At 47.8% G+C, this 20,095-nt stretch overlaps 1 protein-coding gene across 3 annotated transcripts in view; it reads left to right on the top strand.

Moving 5' to 3' along the window:
* CLCN4 (chloride voltage-gated channel 4) overlaps positions 1 to 19,801 on the top strand; it is an 80,055-nt gene extending 60,254 nt beyond the window's left edge. For all 3 annotated transcript variants that reach the window (XM_060292336.1, XM_060292335.2, XM_060292334.1), the window contains 4 exons: positions 1,516 to 1,702; positions 2,224 to 2,622; positions 9,282 to 9,498; positions 16,548 to 19,801. In XM_060292336.1, coding sequence (XP_060148319.1) covers positions 1,516 to 1,702; positions 2,224 to 2,622; positions 9,282 to 9,498; positions 16,548 to 16,638 — 894 coding nt within the window. In that variant the 3' untranslated portion in view covers positions 16,639 to 19,801. The remainder of the gene's footprint in view (positions 1 to 1,515; positions 1,703 to 2,223; positions 2,623 to 9,281; positions 9,499 to 16,547) is intronic.
* Positions 19,802 to 20,095: the final 294 nt, after the last annotated feature.

The following is a 20,095-nucleotide window of genomic DNA, read 5'->3' as shown; positions in this document are numbered from 1 at the left end:
GTGACCAGCACCCAGGGCCAGGAGCAGAACGCTGGGAACCCCCCAGAACCCCCTTGTATTCCATGACTGTTGCTTTTTGTGGTATTCTTACGAATTAAAAAAAACAAAAGTCTAGGGACTTCCCTGGTGGTCCAGTGGTTGAGAATCCGCCTTCCAATGCAGGCGACATGGGTTCAATCTCTAGTGGTAACTAAGATTCCACATGCCGAGGGGCAACTAAGCCCGCCTGCCACAGACTACAGAGCCCACGCGATCTGGAGCCCCCATGCCACAACTAGAGAGAAGCCTGCGCGCAGCAACGAAAGATCCTGCGTACCACAACTGAGACCCGACACAGCCAAAATAAATAAATAAATAAATAAAAATAAATATTAAAAAAAGTCTGAGAAGCTGTGCACTTGGGTGCAGTGGTCAAACACAAACCTGAATTTTTGCCTTAAGAACAAGGAAGGATGAACGTTATTAAACAGGTGACTGTCTCTGATGCAAAGGGATTTATTTTCTTCTGGTGCCTGCTGGGAGAAGCCTGCTTTGAAGGTACAGGGGATTAAATGATGGGGGGATAAGGGGTGCTGAGAAAGGAACAATTTCCTCAGGAATGTCTCACACTCTGGAAATCACACCCGAGAATCCAAACTTAACTTGAATTTGGGTAAAGATCCACTTGCATCCTCAGGTTGATGACAGCTGGGGGGCGGGGGTGGGGTAGGGGTGACATAAATGCAGCTCCCGGTCAGGATCGGCGGTCACATGCAGTCTCCACAAACAGAGTCAAGTCTGTTCTGTAGCACATGTCTGATCACTAGAGAAATGAACATGTTTTTCATACAGCAAAATATAAAATACGCTATTACCAAGGCCTTTCAGTTTCCATGGTCTGTTTCTTTGCTGCATTTAGCCTGGCTTGAAAATATTCAGAATACTTTTCGGAAAATGGACTTTGTTAGGAAGATGGACCTGCCCCCCATCTCTCTCTGACAGGTGTTTGGCCACTGTACATACAAGAGGGCAGTAAGCCCGTGCCAAGGTTTTTGGAAGATGCAGGGCAGCTACACTGATGCCTTTAGCTTCTTTCTTTGACCTGTGAACAGTTGAGGCCTTGCTTTTCCATTTTCATGCTGTGGCTTGACATTTAATTTTAAAAGTTAATCTGAATGACATGTGAGGAGAGAGAGAAAGTGGTGAGTATCTCAAGTGACAGATGTGCAGTTTGAATGTTATTTGCAGTGGGGCTTATCATTCTTTTATCCACAGCAGACAAACTAGGCCAGCTTTTGAAGGCGAGGAAATGAAAGTGTAAAATTGCATTTTCTCCAGGTCACAGTAGATACGACCAAGCAGGTGAAATCACTGGTCCCATGGTTTCCCAGGTGACCCATGTTTTGAAGCATTGCCCCTCCTTTGAAGACCGAAGCAAAATGCAAGCTCGTCGAGGGGGGCCTGAGTTTCCCGGCGGCGGGGCGGCGGGAACGGGGCCCCCTTCCCTCATGCTTCTTTCCCCTGCGCTCCCCGCAGATCCCGTCCGGTCTCTTCATCCCCAGCATGGCTGTGGGGGCCATGGCAGGCAGGATGGTGGGAATTGGCGTGGAGCAACTGGCTTACCATCACCACGACTGGATCATCTTTAGGAATTGGTGCAGGCCCGGAGCAGACTGCGTCACCCCAGGGCTCTATGCCATGGTGGGAGCTGCCGCCTGCCTAGGTACCGTGTGTGTGTGTGTGTGTGTGTGTGTGTGTGTGTGTGTGTGTGTGTGTGTAATGTGAGTAGCAGAGGGCTTTTCTCTGCTCAGTCATCCAGGGACCCAGGCTGATGGGGTCTCCACCATCTTGCAGCTGTACCATCTACAATAGTGGATAGTCTCTGCAATTTTCCAGCTCGAGGGGTTCTGGTAGAGAGCGATGCTTGCTGAGTCAGAAACCTGCAAAGCCCAAGTAGGCTCCACTCACCAAAAAGCAAGGCGTGTGGTCCTGGGTGAATAGACAACTTGCTGTCCCTCATGGGAGAAAAGCCCCTCAGGGAGATGTGACTTACGGCTCCTGATGCAAGGCTGTGTTTACCGAGTCTGGCCTCTGGCCCAGAGGTCCGAGCCTGGGCGCCGTGTTGGACTCTCTCAGTAGAACAGGTGCCGGGAGGGTAGAGCCGGCTTCTCGGTTTCCACAGTTCATGTCTTCTTGTGGGTGTGGAGTCGAGTCCTGCAATTTCATTCCTCCCTTTGGTTGCAGGTGGAGTTACCAGGATGACGGTGTCATTGGTGGTTATCATGTTTGAATTGACGGGTGGTCTCGAGTACATCGTGCCCCTGATGGCAGCAGCCGTGACCAGCAAGTGGGTGGCTGATGCCTTTGGGAAGGAAGGCATCTACGAGGCCCACATCCACTTAAATGGGTACCCGTTCCTGGACGTGAAGGACGAGTTCACCCACCGCACGCTGGCCACTGACGTCATGCGGCCAAGGCGGGGGGAGCCGCCGCTGTCCGTGCTCACCCAGGGCAGCATGACCGTCGAGGACGTGGAGACGCTCATCAAGGAGACCGACTACAACGGCTTCCCCGTGGTCGTCTCCAGGGACTCGGAGCGCCTCATCGGGTTCGCCCAGAGGAGGGAGCTGATTCCTGCCATAAGTGAGTAAAGCAGGGAGGCTCACGTTTCACGGAGACGAATAGCAGCTCTGTGCCCCGACATTCTCAAAGAGGTTCGACAGAGTGCACGAGGGTCGGAGGGCTTCAGCCCAGGGTCTCTCACGCTTTAATGCTTATTCCGTTTCACCTGGGCGTCTGGCCAGAATGCCGTAGGTCTGGGGTGGGACCCGAGACTCTGCATTTCTCCCGAGCTCCCTGTCAGTGCTGCTGCTGCTGCCCCCAAGTCACACCGTGAGGGACAGTGTCTTGTCGGAGGCATTCTTGGCTGGACACCGAGCACCACATTTGCAAGCAGCCCCCTGGGCCGCTCCCGCTAGGACACACGCGCTCCGCCTTTTAGGGACTTGCTGGGCGAAGCTCAGCAGGAAGCGGTGGGAGAGCTTGGGCTGGCCGGACCAGCTGCTCGCAGAGACAGACTTCCAGGCAGGCTAACCGGCTCAGATGCTGAGCCCTTTGCCTCAGACGCCTCCCTCGGCGCCGCTCAAGCCCGTCACTTCGCCACGATGTCCGGTGCCATCAGTTAGAGACCCACGTGGGTGCAGTCAGTTCCGTGGGATGCTTTTCCTCCTCGTGCGCTAACTGGATCAGCTGGGCTGAGGGGCAGGCTGTTGAGTTGGGAGAGCAGAGAGGGGATGATGCCCAGCTGGATGTTCCCGACACGGGCGGCTCAGAGAAGCCCGGGGCTCCCGGTGGCCCAGGGATGAGCGCCTTGGAAGGGGAGCGGGACGTAGGAGGATTCCACAGGCAGAGGCCCGGTGTGAGTCTTTGGAGGCCCAGGAGGGAGGGGCAGCAGGCCTTAGCGGGGCTCCCCCAGGGTGTTCCCTCCGGACTTCCTGATGCAGCGGGGGCAGGGAGCCGCAGAGCGCATCCGCGGCGCATGGTAAACACTAATGCGCGCCGGCTCAGCACCCCTGCATCTCACGGTACACCGGGGCCCACGACATGGCTCACGTGTGCCCTTGATGACTGTACTTCCACGACATTTGTGAAGTTTGCCAGGGGGACTTTTTCAGGTATGATGGTAGAACGCCCCACCGGGAACACACCTTAGCTTATCCCTGCCCTTTGTTAACTATTTCTTAGGCTCTCCCTTTGAATTTCTAAAACCTCTTCGCTATGTTAAGTAGCTTGTAAAATGTTTTTAAAGTATCTTCATCAAAGGCTTTATAAAAATAAGTTTAAATGAGCTATATAGCCTCTAATTTTAGCTTGTTGCTCAAACATATTTCCCTCCCCCAAAGCAACAGTTGATTTTATGTTTTAGACATGAAAGTACATTTGTGCTTCAAGTGCTCCATGATGCTTCTCTTTATTATACGTCCTGTTGCTTAACAGGTAGGTGCCTTTAGGCATGACCATTGCCTTATAAATAATGAGATTTTTTTTAAAAAAGCTGTATAGTATGGTTGGATTTGTTTTTAAATTAATGTAATCAGCAGGCTTTAAAAATTTATTCAATCCTTAAAATCTTTTAAGCAAAGGTTGAAATTTAAACACTCTAGTAATAAATGTCACGGAATCCATTACCTATTGTGTAGCTCCAGGCACACCTGCTAAGAGAGAGCTTACTAATTTTGCTGAAACCCATTACTGTAATCAAGTGGGAAACAGTAATTGTCATCAGCCGGTTAGAGAAGAAATTTAAGCTTGCCAACCCAGTGCCCTCCTAGAAGCTATGTTTGGAATGTCTGAAGAGGCAACACGGGGTGTAAATAATACCTTTATGCTTTCCATCAGACCGATAAGAGTGTGGAAGCTGCCATTTACATGGTTTGCAGGAAAGCAAGGAGTGTTTGGCTGTGAGCAGTTTGAAAAGCTGTTTTCCTGCTCCGTGGATATAGAAAAGTCCTGTACTCCGGTGGAGAAATTCATTACCTGTATTTGCAGACTTAGACGCCCTTTTGCGAATATAGAAATAGGATGTAAGCATTTAGCTAGTAACGATCCCATGCCAATTTCCCTTTCAGGGCACTGAGGAGCAGAGATTTTACATAGATCCAAGATAAGAAAAAAGTAGTAAATGAGGCAAAGATTTTTTTCTCACGTGTCATGTTTAAAAAGGTATCAGTTGCTCCCGTGAAGCTGAAAATGTCTTATTTTCAGTCTATCTCTGGAATGCCAAACCATAGCTGTTGTCTTTGCTGGAGAGCCATTAGTTACAGCACCTTGGAAACGTGGCCCTTTCACCGTCACGTACTCACACGTAGGGCCATATGTGGCCCTTGTTCAAGTTCCTGGTAGATGGGACTTTACCTCTTGGTGATCTCTGCAAACACGAGGCTCTTTCTGTGCTCAGCAGGCTCAGGCTCCTCTAGTCTTGAGTTCCACAGTTAAGTGAGGCTGGATCCAGAAAGGACTCCGTGGGAAGCCGCAAAGATGATTAAAGGGATGGAAAGTTAGAGTCATGGGCCAGAGTTAAGGGAACTCTCATTTTTTTCGCCTGGTGGATGATTTGATGGTGATTCTCCAGCATGTGGAAGAGGCCCACTTGCAGAAAGGGATCCATGTCCAGAACTGAACAACAAGATGCGTGTCAGATCTGTTGGACGGGTTCTTTAGGGATAAAAAGGTTTCTTCCTGGGAGAGCTGTTTGTTAATGATGGGGATAGGCCGTGGAGAACAGTGGTGGCATCTGCTTCTTTCTGCTGGGGATGAAAAAATACATGCAGAGGGACTTCTGCATGCCTTATAAACTATAACTTGTCAGAAAATCATCTGCCTTTTCTTCTAAATAGTTTTTACTTTTTTACCACATCACCTTTGTACTGACCACCACTATAGTTGCTTCTAATTTTCCATTTTAACCTTTCTTGTCAATTATGTCTGTTTTATGGAAGCATGTTTTTAACCTTTGATGTCTGGCATCTGCCTAAACTTTTTTAAAATTAAAAAAGATTTTTTTTATTTTGACTTTTTTACTGAAGTAGAGTGGATTTACAATGTTGTGTTCATTTCTGCTGTACAGCAAAGTGATTCAGTTATGCCTATAGATATATTCATACTTTTTTATATTCTTTTCCGTTATGGTTTATCACAGGATATTGAATATAGTTCCCTGTGCTATACAGTAGGACCGTGTTGTTTATCTATGGAAGCATTTTTTTCTTATTTTTTTTTTTTAATTAATTTATTTTTGGCTGTGTTGGGTCTTCGTTGCTGCACGCGGGCTTTCTCTGGTTGCAATGAGAGGGGGCTACTCTTTGTTGCGGTGCGCTGGCTTCTCATTGAGGTGGTTTCTCTCGTTGTGGAGCACGGGCTCTAGGCACGCAGGCTCAGTAGTTGTGGCACGTGGGCTCAGTAGTTGTGGCTCGCGGGCTCTAGAGCGCAGGCTCAGCTGTGTGGTGCACGGGCTCAGTTGCTCCACGGCATGTGGGATGTTCCCGGACCAGGGCTCGAACCCGTGTACCCTGCATTGGCAGGTAGATTCTTAACCAGTGCGCCACCAGGGAAGTCCCTATGGAAGCATTTTTAACGAACAGGATGATAGCGTATTACCTCCCTAAAAACATGATTAGAGTTTCTCAACCTTAAAGCCATTAACATTGGGGCTGGATCATTCTTTGTTGATAGAGGCTGTCATGTGCACTGTGGGATCATCTCTGGTCTCTACCCACTAGAGGCCAGTAGCAACCCCATCCCCCCAGTTATGAGACCCCAAAATGTCTCCGGATATTGCCAAATGTCCCCTGAGGGTGGAGGCAGAATTACTCCCAGTTGAGAACCATTGCTCTAAAGCCATTGTAATCACTTACTGGATATGTGATTATTTCCAGTCTTTTAAAATTTCTTGGCCTATCATAGTTTGTGGAATTCACTTTATCAACACTTTCCTCATTACCCTCCCTGCACCTGGCATTATGATCTTACTGCTGCTAGCAAGTGGAATGTCAGGTTGAATGACCTTAACAGGCGCTCGTAAAAGGTGCATCATTTTTCAGGAGCCGCAGCCACTGATAGTAGTTGTGGTAGAATAGAACAGCAGACCACCAATACTAACAACAATTTTAAAAAGTCTAGGGACTAACAAAAGTTTAGACGTAACAAAAACGATCTTTACAACAAAAATGAAGTTTATTACATTTTTTAAAGTAAAAGTAATACTCAGAATGTTGGGGAAATCAGAAGCAAAGGGAAAATTAACAAGGTGCCCACATTTTCAACACCGTAGAAGGCTCTGGTTAATATTTAGCGCTTTTCTTATCTTTTAGGCCTTTTACACATGTAATGTTGGGCTATCTTTTTTTTTTTTTTTTTTTTGGCTTCTTTTCTAACACAGGTTCCCATGAGTCCCTGGGGTCTGGGAGCCTATACTCTCATAGCACTGGATCATGTGCTGGGTGAGGGCTTGGTTTACCCTTTCGTACAGGAAATATTTCGTGTAGCATCCACCATGTGCTGGTGCTGTCCCGGGAGCTGGGAGCACAGCGATGACAGCAGCCAGGCTCTGCCCTCTGTGAACTTTCATGCTGGAGTTTGTTGCAGGCATTTTGGTGACAGATGATTTCTTGTCCAAAGTGGGAGTAGATGGTTCCCCCAGTAGAGAGATGAGGAGAGCTTTCTTGCTGATTCTTCCATTCACCAGCTTTTGGCTGTGCGTCGTACCTCCATGCCCAAAGTTCAATCAAGGCTTTAAGATAGGTCTTTATAATAGAGCTCCAAAGTGGCCTCACAGAGAGCCCTTCTGGAGAGAGCCACAGCTGCTACTCTTGGAGTACCAAGGAGCGCTGCTCAGGTCTCCGGCTCTGACCCCAGCTGTTGCCTTTGATTCTTGTTTGGCAGTGGATAGCTCAGGGCTTTCCTTCCTAATGCCTCCTTTGTGAGATAGGTTCTGTTCTACATGACAGGCAGAGCCAAGGACACCGACGTTCAGTAGACCTACCCACTCGTTCATCCACTTGTTGTGACTGACGCATGTGTGCACTTGGCAAATACCTGTTTTGTGCCTGCTGTATTCTCGGCATTGTGCAGGCACTGGGATTGCAGTGCTGATCAAGAATTCACGGAGCTAGGTGCTGTTCGCATCAGGGCTTCTAACTCAATCGGTAGATTCAGAGGCAATAGAAGCTTGTTATTCATTTCACCAAGTGAATTGACAGTTGGCTAGGTTGTAGTTGGTTTTATGAGGGGGCTCAGCAAATCCATGTGATCAGTTCTTGATTGGGTTTTGTGGCTTGATCCAATCCTGATGTTCAACTGGATTGTTGAAATAGATGGGATTCCTGTTACATGGGACTTTTAGAGAATCAGTCGGTCTATGAAAATGGGCGATAAGTGTGTGTTGACTGTTTGCCGCCCACCTTAGCATTTCAGGACAGAGCCATCTCGATTTAGGAGAGAAATGCACAGTGTGTACTGTGTGGCACCTACGGCTGAAAGCATGTTGTGCATCAGTGTCATCTGGTATTTGTGGTTGAATTGTACTCCATCTGATGTAACTCGATTGAACCTGACCCACATACTGTGCAGGCATTTGCCCAGCGGGCCCTCTGTTCCCCTTTTAAACAGAGACCCTTTTTCAAACTCAGTCTGACCCCGAATGCTGCCAGTTTTCCATTAGAGTACTCTGTTGTAATAAATAGCTTTAGAGCCAGCAGTTAGAATTTTATTTTTCAAAGAACAATATAGGTGAATAGTAGTCTTTGAGAAGGCAAAAAAAAAAAAAAGTATTTTAGAAAGCAGGATCCATTTTAAGGCAAGCCTTGCTGTACATTTTCCCTAACCTTTTCCCATGAAGCAAAAGAAAGATTAAAATTCCAACAGAAGGAAAATCGCCTTGGAGAAATATCTTGAGACCGATGGATTTATTTCATGTGTGACTTAAAATAGCCTAGGTTTCTAGTACCGCATAAAGCTGTATTTCTAATGAGTTCCTGTTACCCTACTTTTCTTCAGCTTTCTTTCACGTGGGCCCGCCTACAGATAGAAATAGGCTAATTGTTACCATAACAGTTTTACTATCTTTCTTTGAGAAATCCACCAAATGGCCCATATTTAAGAGAGGCGATCCAAGGGGTGGGGGGAATGCAGCTTTTCTAGGGTTATTTCTTTGGTCCCAAGGGTCATAGTTAGACTGAACTGCGTTTCTGGGCTGTGAGCCTAGGATGGTCCTCTTGGTTTCTTGTTCCTTTCAGGATTTATAATGCCATCTGGGCCAGTTATACGTTAGTTTGTTAAAAAAAAAAAAAAAGCAAACCATGTATTAAGGTCATTGGGCAGCTAAGTGAGGTTTCTTTTCACGTCAAACCTCAGCCCCTGATGAGGTGAAGGTGTGTCAGGAAAGCAAGGGTTGCAGGCCCTGGGCCAGCTGGGCGCCCTGGCCTCCAGGCAGAAGCAGTGCATTCGCTAAAGGAAGTAGCCTGGTCAGGCCCGCGTTGCAAGACTTTGGCAGTGAATGATCAGGTCACAGCAGGGGGGTCTCGCGCAGCATTAGCTTGAGAGAGAGAGATGCCAGTTTCACAGATGTTTGGCTGAAGCTCCTTGTTAAGAATGTAGAGTCTGCCTTCCGCGCCCCTCCTCTGTGGGATTCTAGGCTGCTGGGGGAGGGAAGTCGCGTGTTGCTGTGGGATGGGGTGGGATGGGGTGGGGGAAGGGACTCCGCAAGGGAGTCTCGTGAGGCTCACCGTCCTGCTCGCCCATTGCAGAGAACGCCAGACAGAGGCAGGAGGGCATCGTGAGCGACTCGGTCATGTACTTCACCGAGGAGCCCCCTGAGCTGCCAGCCAACAGCCCGCAGCCCCTGAAGCTGCGGCGCGTCCTGAACCTCAGCCCTTTCACCGTCACGGACCACACCCCCATGGAGACGGTGGTGGACATCTTCCGGAAGCTGGGGCTCCGCCAGTGCCTGGTGACGCGGAGCGGGTGAGTGGCGGGACCCTGGGGGGAACAAGATGAAGGGGATGCGGGCTCAGCCTTTGGGGGAGTGGCGGGGACCGGGGCAGGGGGGTGGGTGGCAGTGCTCGGAAGAGATGTCCGTAGGTGAGCCCAGGAGGAGGAGTTGCCAGCGAGCTTGGGACTCAGGCTTCCAGGTGGGGCTCCTGTCTCTGCCCTGAGGTTGAAGGTGGAGTCCGAGGGGAGAAGCCCACGGGGAGGGGCTGTGGCTCCCCCGCCACCCGCAGTGGTCCTGGCTCTGGGAGAAGGTTCGGTCTGTCCTGCTGTGACGTTGCGATGTGACGACACTTTCCTCCACATCACGGTGCTCTGCAGAAACGAGCAACAAGGATCTCAGGGCTGATGAGAAAAATAGGGTTAGGCGCACAACGCTCGAACACTTCGTCAGTGACAGATCAAAAAAAACAGAGATGGCAATCTCATAAAAGCGGTCAGACATTTACACACATTAAATGGTTGAGAAGTGTATCAAAAAGGCCGTTTATTGTCCCTTCACCTTGAGAAAGCCCCGCAGTTGGCTTGTGGAAGCGGGCATCGCGAGGGCTGCGGCTGAGTATTCCCATGCCCCTGGGTGCTCCCGGCCGGGGCATCTTTCTCTGTCCTCCTGGACTTTCCTGTGGATGAAATGACCCATAAGCAAACGTGAGGTTCACAGTATGCTCAAATTACTCCCTAATACATCGGTCGGTTCGAAACAACTTCACGTGTTCAAACGTTATCGCAGAGCCGAGAGATTTGGTGGCCCATGGCATCGTCTCCGCCGCAGCCATATTGCTTTCGCTCTGTGTTATCACGAACCAGGAAACCAGCACTGCAGAGAGCAAAGGTTCGTGATGATGTAAGAGGTGCAGTGCTCCGTGGGCTGTGCTTGGGCTCAGGGGCTCTCCCTAAATTCCAGGGCCTCAGAAACTTGGGTGGAGCGAGAGATTGGCTGGGTCCAGGTAGCGCGGAACCTAGGATTCTCTGCCCAGTTGATTCCTTTATGGGCTGGGGGCTGGGAGGTGGGGTATGGGCTGTGGAGACATCGGTGCCAGGCTTTCCTCCTGCTGCCCTGCTCATGGCTCTGCAAGGAGCTGAATTTGCATTTGACCCAGAGAAATCTCGGCCGATGGGACGAGTGTCCTTCTTAGCTCTGACTGCAGCTGGGGTGTGTCTTGCACATGGAGAGGGGCAATCAATAAGGAACAAATAAATAAGTGTTTGAGGCTAGAGGTCATTTCTGCTGGTGGTTTTTTTTTTTTTTTTTTTTGCGGTATACAGGCCTCTCACTGCTGTGACCTCTCCCGTTGCGGAGCACAGGCTCTGGACGCACAGGCTCAGCGGCCATGGCTCATGGGCCCAGCCACTCCGCGGCATGTGGGATCTTCCCGGACCGGGGCACGAACCCGTGTCCCCTGCATCGGCAGGCGGACTCTCAACCACTGCGCCACCAGGGAAGCCCTCTGCTGGTGGTTTTTAAAGGAAGTCAGTGGTTCTCAAACTTGAGCAGGCGTCAGAATCCCCCGGAGGAGTAAACCTCTAGGTTAAACCCAGAGTGCCGGGCCCCCCTGCAACTACTGACCCCTCCGACCTGGGAGGGGGCCCGAGAATGTGTATTTCTAACCAGCTCCCGGAGGTTGCTGCTGGTTGGGGTCCCCACTTTGCAAACTGCTGAAGCCTACCGATGAACCTGAATTTCCAGCGCTCGGCAGAAATACCACCGTGATCAGCCGTGTCGTCTCAAGTGTATAGCAGTTTCTCTTTTCCTTTAAAATAATAATCCAATGTCAGTTATCATTGGAATCTCCAGTTCTGGCAGGAAATGCTGCCCTCAACGCCCACTCACACCTCACGGAGCCCCGTGAGGTTTTCCTGTGAAGATCTGGGTGTCGAAATTGGCTCCGAATGTTCTGCGAGAAAACAATCGCACCCTCTCTCTCGCTCTACGTATTTTAAACAAACACAGATGCTGATACATTAGTGCTGGCAAGAGATCCTTGTTTGCGGGGCCTTTCATCTTCTCGGGCTTTGAGCCAGGGCAGGCACGGCTCAAGCCAGCTCGCGTTTTTGATGTATTCCGTCGCCATGTGCCTTCCCTGCTCTAGGCCGAGCACTTGAGCTCGTACCCTTGACTCGCGTTGTCTGCAGGATTTCTCAGGGCCTGGGCTCCCAGGTGATCCTAAAAGCAGACCAGGAGCCAGGGAAGTCTTTGTCTCCCTAAGGCCAGAGTCTAGGAAGCCTCCAGTGGCCAAGAGTGAATTTGGGATTTTCTCCACAGAGGATCTAGAAAGAAAAAGCGAGCAGGGGAGATGGTGTCAGCTTCCACCAAGCCCTGCTAGGTGGGCCTTGGGGCGTGGCCTTCTCACAGGAGCCCAGCTGCTCTAATGTGAATTATGTTCATGGTCATAGATGGACTGTTTATCATTCCACAGGTTCACTTGAACTGCTACCCAAAGGGGCTGGAAGTTTAAACACTTGATTTATATCAAGTAGGACATCTCATACCACTAACAAACCCCACTGGATTTAATGCTGCCTCCTTTTGGGAGGATGTTCAACTTTCTTCTTTTCTGATACTTATTGTCGCAGGCCAGGCACAATTTATGCCAGAACCCAAGGCAGCTCCTGAATTCATGTTTCCCCAGAGCCATTATAACCAGCTTGACTTTCAGACATAGTTACCAAGCTTTAAGACGGGGTTGTCAGGACTGCATGTGCCTGACCTTTTGCTATTATGTCCAGGATGACTGTAAGGGAACAAAACCCAGGCTTTATAGATATGGGAGGGTGTCTGTGTGTGTTAACAAGTTGTTTTTTCTCAAAGCGGCATTGGTTTCATCAGCATCTTACTGAGCGTCTATGTGAGGGGAGAACTGGAGGAAGCTCAAAAAGGCTTTCAAAAAAAAAAATCAAGGAGCTTGTCATCTACCAAGGAACATGGACGTCATCCAATTTGAGTGGTGTTCCCCAGGTGTTCTGGAGGGCAGTGTCCTCAGCCAGGCTTTCAAGTAGAAAAGAAATGTCCGCAAGAACAAAAGAGCCTTTTAAGCTGAGGGAGTGTCTGCCAGTTGGTGGCCGCCAGCCACGGAACTCCTCCCACCGCGGATGAGAAGGCGCTTCACCTTTTCACGTGCTGCCACTTCTCTGATGATCGCAGCTTTCTTAGTGGTGTATTACAAGCGTAAGCTGCTTGCCTTCTAACTATTCCTTTTTGATTTTAAAGGGAGTTGAAGGACCGTTATGGACTGAACTGTGTGCCCCCCGCCCCATCCCCGAATTCATATGTTGAAGCTCCAGCCTCCAATATGACTGTCTTTGGAGATGGGGTCTTTAAGGAGATAGTTAAGGTTAAATGAGGTCATAAAAGTGGGGCCCTAATCTGATAGGACTGGTGTCCTTAAAAGAAGAGGAGGGGCTTTCCTGGTGGTGCAGTGGTTGAGAGTCCGCCTGCCGATGCAGGGGACACGGGTTCATACCCCGGTCTGGGAAGGTCCCACATGCCGCGGAGTGGCTGGGCCCGTGAGCCATGGCCACTGAGCCTGCGTGTCCGGAGCCTGTGCTCCGCAGCGGGAGAGGCCGCAACAGCGAGAGGCCCGCGTACCGCAAAAAAAAAAGGAAGAAAAAGAGGAGACACCAGGGATGCTTGCACAGAGGAAAAAGGCCATGTGAGGACACAGCAAAAGGGTGGTGTCTGCAAGCCCAGGAGAGAGGACTCTGGAGAAACCAAACCTGCCAGCACCTTGATCTTGGCCTTCCAGCCTCCAGAACTGGGAGAACATACATTTCTGTTGTTAAGCCACCTACCTAGTGTATGGTGCCTTGTTACAGCAGACCAAGCTAACTCTGTCAGGACACAGACTCAGCTTGGCAGGTTTAGTAGAATAGCATCTTGTTTTATGGGGCATCTTCGATTTTACTGTATTTTTATAAATTTTAGAAATGTGTTTGAAGTGATCTATGAGCACTGTTAAAGTCAAGTAGCTCTAAACAGCTGGAAGGAACAATTCCTGGCTCTGTCCTCCTTCACCACCCACCCCCTTTCAGGCAACCGCTTTCTTCCCCCTAAGAATTTTGTGTTCTTGAATTAATAGACTTTATTTTTCAAGCAGTTTAAGGCTTACAGCATAATTGAGCAGAATGTACAGAGTTCCCTCTCTGGTCCTCTCTCTGTTGCCCTTACTGTCAAGTCTTGCATTTGTGTGTTATATTTGTTGCCGTTGATGAGCCAGTATTGAGATGTTATTATTAACTACGATCCATTGTTTACATTAGGATTCGCTCTTGGTGTTGTACGTCCTGTGGGTTTGGACAAATGTATAATGACATGTATCCACCATTGTAGTATCATCAGGAATAGTTTCACAGCCCTTAGAGTCCTCTGTGCTCTGCCTTTTCATCCCTCCCTCCCCTCACCTCCTGGCAACCACTGATCCTCTTACTGTCTCCATCATTTTGCCTTTTCCAGAATGTCTTAGAGTTGGAATCACACAGTGTGTAACCTTCTCAGATGGCTCCTCCACACCTTTTCCTGGCCTGATGGCTCATTTCTTTTTAGAGCCGAGTAATATTCCATTGTCTGGATGGACCAGTTTGTATATTCACTCACCTACTGAAGGACATCTTGGTTGCTTCCAAGTTTTGCCAATTATGTATGACACATACATCTTCTAAGACTAAGGACATTCTTTTACATAACCACTGAGCCATAATTACACAAAATTAATGGTAACTCAATATGTCACTCAATACCTAGTTCATATCAAATTTCAATCCAGAGTTCCTTCAAGGTTCAGACATCGCATTTGGTTGTTTTTCCTCTTTTGTTTTTTATCTAGAACGGCTCCCTGCCTTTTTTGTTTGATATTTATGACATAGATTTTTTTTTTTTTTTTTTAAGAATCCAGACCAGTAGTCCCACATTCTGAATTTGATTGATTGCTTCCTCATGGTTTGATTTGGTTTAAGTAGTTTCGAGTTTCGGGCAGTGTTCCAGTGTAGATGATGTCATAATGTCAGCTTTTCTGACTTTGTTGGTGATAAGCTCCATCACTGGGATGAGGTGGGGATGGCCAGAGCCCTCTGTAGTAAGGGGACATTTTTCTCTTTGTACGTAATCTGTGGAGGGATACTTTGAGACCATGTGAATTTTCTGTTTTCCAGCAACCATTTACCTGATGGTTTTGGAATCCATCGATAATTATTGGCTAAACTAATGATTACATTGGGGGTTGCAAAATGTTGATTTTCTAATTCTTTTGTGCTTGCTACATTTTTTCCCCATCTTTTTTTTTTTTTTTGATTATCATGTTAGTCATGGTGCTTTCTTTCAGTGTTTTGTCATCTGTATTGTCATTATTCTTTTTGTTTAGCATGCTTTTAAAGGCCCTTTTTGCTATTTTCCTATCACCTGAAGATGTTCCTATAAGATGGAGGGGCAGAGGTAGTATCTGCTGTCTCCCCCGGTGTGATAGATGGGGAAACTAACACAAGAAATCGATCGCTTTTTCAAGGTTAAGGTCCAGTGTGGTCAGGGACAAGGAAGTAAGAATTCTAGCTGACAGTTTCACTAACCAGTGTCCCTTTCACCAGCTGTCACTGACTGGAGTACTGCTCCAGGTACTTGCGGCCCCTCTTCATGTTCACTTCCTGTTAGTAAGAGATGAGTTTCATAGTTTGGCTTCAATTAAATAAATGACAGTGTATTACAGTTGTGTTTTCTGATTTTTTTGGTGTATCATCATTTTACCCAGATACAGAGTAGAAACCTGTCATTTCAATAGCCGTACAGTATTCCAGGGTGAGACTGCCGTCCTTTACTTCTCTATTCTCCTCTTCCTGGGGATGATGGAGACATGGTGAGCAGCGTTTTGCAAACTAATTTGGCAATGGAACTTCTTTTCTCTGAAGAACTTGCAAACATCCCCTTCTTTCAAACCTTTCACTTTCCCCAGGGGGCATGATTTGACCCCAGCAGGTGGTTATTTAAGTATTTAATAAAATCAAGAGTGAGGCATGATCCAGGGGCACTGTTTACGTTGTCGAGTTTGTCAGTGGTGCTCCCTGGAGTTGGGCAGTATACAGTATAGGTGTCTCTATACCAGGATCCCTGAGAAGTGGCATCGTTTTTATAAGTTGAAAACCATGGAATTATGAAAGAGCAGGTAATTTACATATATGGGCAGAGATGAAACTTTACCCTTCCAGTAAGATAGATTTAAAAATAGAACCGGGCTTCCCTGGTGGTGCAGTGGTTGAGAGTCCGCCTGCCGATGCAGGGGACGCGGGTTCGTGCCCCGGTCCGGGAGGATCCCGCGTGCCGCGGAGCGGCTGGGCCCGTGAGCCATGGCCGCTGAGCCTGCGCGTGTGGAGCCTGTGCTCCACAGCGGGAGAGGACACAGCAGTGTGAGGCCCGCGTACTGCAAAAAATTAAATAAATAAATAAAAATAGAACCAATTGTTATCTTATACTTAAAATTTCTTATGCTTAAAATGCCCCACGCTTGGAATTTCTGCGGTGTGGTCACGTTTTGACAATGGCTTCTGTAAGCCCTTTTTAATTGATTATAGTCTTGGAATTTAGGGGAGCATATTAGTCATCATAGGCTTACTGCTGTAATAAACAAGCCTGCAGTCTCAGTGGCCGAACACAATAAAGGTTAATTTTTCTCCCACGTCACTCACATCCAGTGTGAGTTGCAGCAGATGTGGGCTTTGCACCACACAGCCATTCCAGAACCCAGGTCTTTGAATCTGGTGACTCCTGATTCAGTCCTCTGTGACCTCAGAGTCCTTCACTGGCTCCTCTGTCTTGGGCTGGCAGATGAGGAGAGAGGAAATGTGCAGGAGACTCGGGAGGGGTATCTCTCACCTCCACCCACACGCCATTGGCCAGAGCTCACTCAGTTAGACCCACCCATCCGCAAGGGAGGCTGGGAAATGTCTCTCCGTGTGCCCGGGTGGAAAGGGCGCTGGGGATTAGGGACAGGCATGAGTCGGTATTGCGAGGCTGACCTCTTTTCTCTATTTTGTTTCTTCTCCAGGAGACTTCTTGGCATCATCACGAAAAAGGATGTTCTGAGACATATGGCCCAGATGGCAAACCAGGACCCTGAATCCATCATGTTTAATTAGAAACAAGATGGCATTTTCTTTGAGAAAAATACAACTGTGTCATTTGAAAAGAAATAAACAAATGATATGTCATCCTAATGAACGGTCATGCACTGGGGGCAGCGGAAACAAAAGCTTTGTTTAAAAGGAAGGGAAGAAGAATGAAACTTAGAAAAAATACATTGGCGAGTAGGCATTTTATAGCTTTAACCCCTTATGAGTTTCAAGCTGTGTTATGAGTTTAGTAACTACTGTGGGGGCCCGTGGGTGGGTGTAAATGATACGGTTTGTACAAGGACATGGAACACAATCGCTGAGTCAAGAAACATTTGCCCCTCCTGTTGAAGGCTGGTGTTGGTGAAGCTTTGAGTCTGAAAGGCCAAGGGGTATTGGCGTGTCAGCGTCCTTATTTATTGGTTCCTGAGGTTTGGCTGTTATGTTACTGAATCAGATTAAAGATATTTGCACTTACTTTGTTGGAAAAGAAAAATTAAATGTGAACGTAGTGAAAGCTGCAAGTATGCTAGTGGGTTCACTCGTGACCAGCCGTTGCTGGCTCCTGTATTCAGCCTGTTATTTTGCTTATCCATTGCTTTCTGAACCAACATTGGGTCACCTGCCATGTTGAGTATGAAGAAATCATTTCTCTATGCAAGACCAGCATCTTGGGACTGCGCGATGAACTGTCGAGCATTTAGTGCTGCACTGTTTCCTGCCACGAAAAGGGATTCGTGCTTATTTTGAGGGTATACATACCCCTCATTGATTTGCATCCCCATCGCATTTGCTTCATTTATTTGTTGCTGTTGCCTGTGCATTCTTAAATATTGATCAGTCTAGCGCTTTCCAAGGGCCATGTCCTATATTCTGCCAGCTTGCCGTAGTGGCTGAATTTCCAAATAGCATATACAAGAGTCAAAACAGGCTACCCAGTGTTACTACTTTTTTTTCCTCTCAGATCCTATTAAATGTGGCTGCCGAGAGGGTGAGGCAGACGAGTTCTCTGTGGGAACTCCTCCAAATGGGTTGCAAGAGAAATGCTAAGTTGATTCTAAATCTGTTCCGTTCTCTTCTCTGTAGAGTGCAAAACATTCAGCTTTAAAGTGTAAGCATGTACTTTCATATTAGCAATCAAAGCGCAGAAGGACAGAGTAAAATTCGAGACAGCCAATTTGAGCACTGGGTGTCTTTGAACTGAACGTTATGATACATTTATTCTTTTAGTCAGGACTTCTGTCTTGTCCGTGGGAAGGAAGTTGTGTTTCTTAGGTCCACTGGGTGATCTCTGTAAGACTGATCCCCCTTGCCCGTTCACTTTCGTCTTTGTTCTTCCCTTTTCACCGAGTCAACCTCATCCTTTTCATTCTCATCATTGGATATTGATGTGTCAGGTGTGCATTTGGCTGCAAGTAATAGAAAACGGAACACACAACGAAGAGCTGCATAAGAAACCTGGAGGTGGGCACTCAGGACTGTCTGTCTCCGTAGTATCGTCGACGACTCACAGTCTTTGGTAGTTTTTTCCTACCATCCTTACCCTTTCTCCTTTGGGTCACTGCCTTGTAGTCACAAGATGCTCACTGAACCGCCAGGTCCGGTATCTGCTTTCTAAGCAGAAAGAGGGAGGAAGAGGCAAATGACAAGGCGCAGTGTCCGTGTCGGGAAGGCAAAGCTTTCCCCGAGATGCTCGGCTTTCCTCCACTGGCTAGCCTTCTGTCGCATGGCACCCCCAGCTGTGTGTGAGTCTGGGAAGGAAAATATTTAGCTACGTAGGCATATTACGCTGAATGAGATTGAGACTCTCTGAGTAAGGAAGGGGGATTGCTCCTTGGGAGGGGGTGTTGTCTGCTCTGTTGGACGCTGTCATCGTGTCCCTGTCATTGTCCTTCTCTTTCTCACTGACCCCCTCCAAACACTCTCCTGTGACCTTATAGTCCCCCACCCCTCCTCTTGGCTTTGACCTAGAACTCCCAGTCAGATGCCATCGTTTCTTAGCCCTAATAAAAATGTTCATTCTGGATAAAAACCTATCTATAAGAGGGCTTCCGTGAAACTTCTAGTGGATACAAGAAAATATACGGATATGTTTAACCTGACTGAAAACTTAAAGGAGTTTAAGTCAGATCACGCTGACAAATTATGGAAAATATGTTTCTGTAATTAATTGGCCTCCTCCCAAATAATATCAGATAGGCACTTCGGTGTGGAAAGGTCAGTCTATACTAGAGAATGTAATCTTTGGTCCTATAAGAGAATGAAATTTGTTGTCTCACTCACAGCACCTAAGTACTGAGTAACGGATCCTAACATTTTGTTGCTATTGAGGTTTCCACGGAACAGTGCGAGTGAAGCTGGATTCTCCTGGACTTTCAATCCTAAAAAGTCTTAATGTACTTCCCTTCTTAACTCCCATGTAGGCTCTCGAAAGAGTCTTAGTCGTAGCCTCGATTTTTATAATCCAGGACACCCCGTTAGCCGAAACAAGGAGCTTCAGAAGGGAACACGCAACAGTGAACAGACAGCCAAAGGTCAGTAAAACCACAGAATTCCCCCTCCTCCAGCTGAGGCCTGGGAAGGGGAGGGGAGAGTTGACTCTGGGCCGAGGTCACCGATGGGGCTTGTGTCCTCTCCCCATTGCTTAGCATGGAGACGTCCGTGGGATTCAGAGGGCCAGCATCAGACAGGCAGGTCGAGGCCGGGATCGGGGGCTTGCGGCGTCACTGCCAGAGCCAATTGCCTGCCTTCCCTGGAGCCCTGACCTGTAGCCACCGGCCCGGGCCTCAGACACACTCACGGGGAACGCACTGCTGGGCCCTTTGTGACACTTTCTCATAGAAGTACGTGGATGGGGATTCTGAAGGTGTTGGCTGTATTCAAATGTAGAACTTCATCCACTTTACCTGGTGATCTGTTGAACGAGATAAGTAGATCTGGAATGTGGACGTGAAACCAACATTTCTTAGAATACTGTTTTTGTTTCATTTTCCAGAACCAAAGGCTGTAGACATTCGTTGAACTTTCTGGATTCTTTCTGAATTGTTTTTTTAATGTAAATAAATATAAGTACATAATGGAAAAGGAGTTCTGTAATGAGGTACATCAACCTACTTCTTGCTCTTTTTCTATCACTAAGGGAATGTGTTACAGAAGGACAGATGGCAAATAAAAAGCATCCCGAATGTGACATGTGGATTTCTTGTGTTTTCCAGCGCATCCCCTGGGAATGCAGATGTGCATGTGGCTTTTACGGAAAAGCAAGTGTGCTAGGAGCAAATCTGTATTCAGTGTTTGCCGTTCCTTAGAACCAGTCAATCTTAAAGTTCTCTATTTGACATTTCCTGACGACTTGATAAAGGAGAAGACATGTCAATACATATTTTTTTGGCCCTAATAAGTCACAGAAACTGAAAAATTTCCAGCAGTTTGTTTCACTTAGGTGAGAATTGGTTCCTTTAAATTATCAACACATGCGAAATCT

The sequence above is a fragment of the Globicephala melas genome, chromosome X, assembly GCF_963455315.2.
Source record: "Globicephala melas chromosome X, mGloMel1.2, whole genome shotgun sequence".
NCBI lineage: Eukaryota > Metazoa > Chordata > Mammalia > Artiodactyla > Delphinidae > Globicephala > Globicephala melas.
Note: the sequence above shows the minus strand (reverse complement) of the source record. Positions and strands in the feature narration are given on the sequence as shown.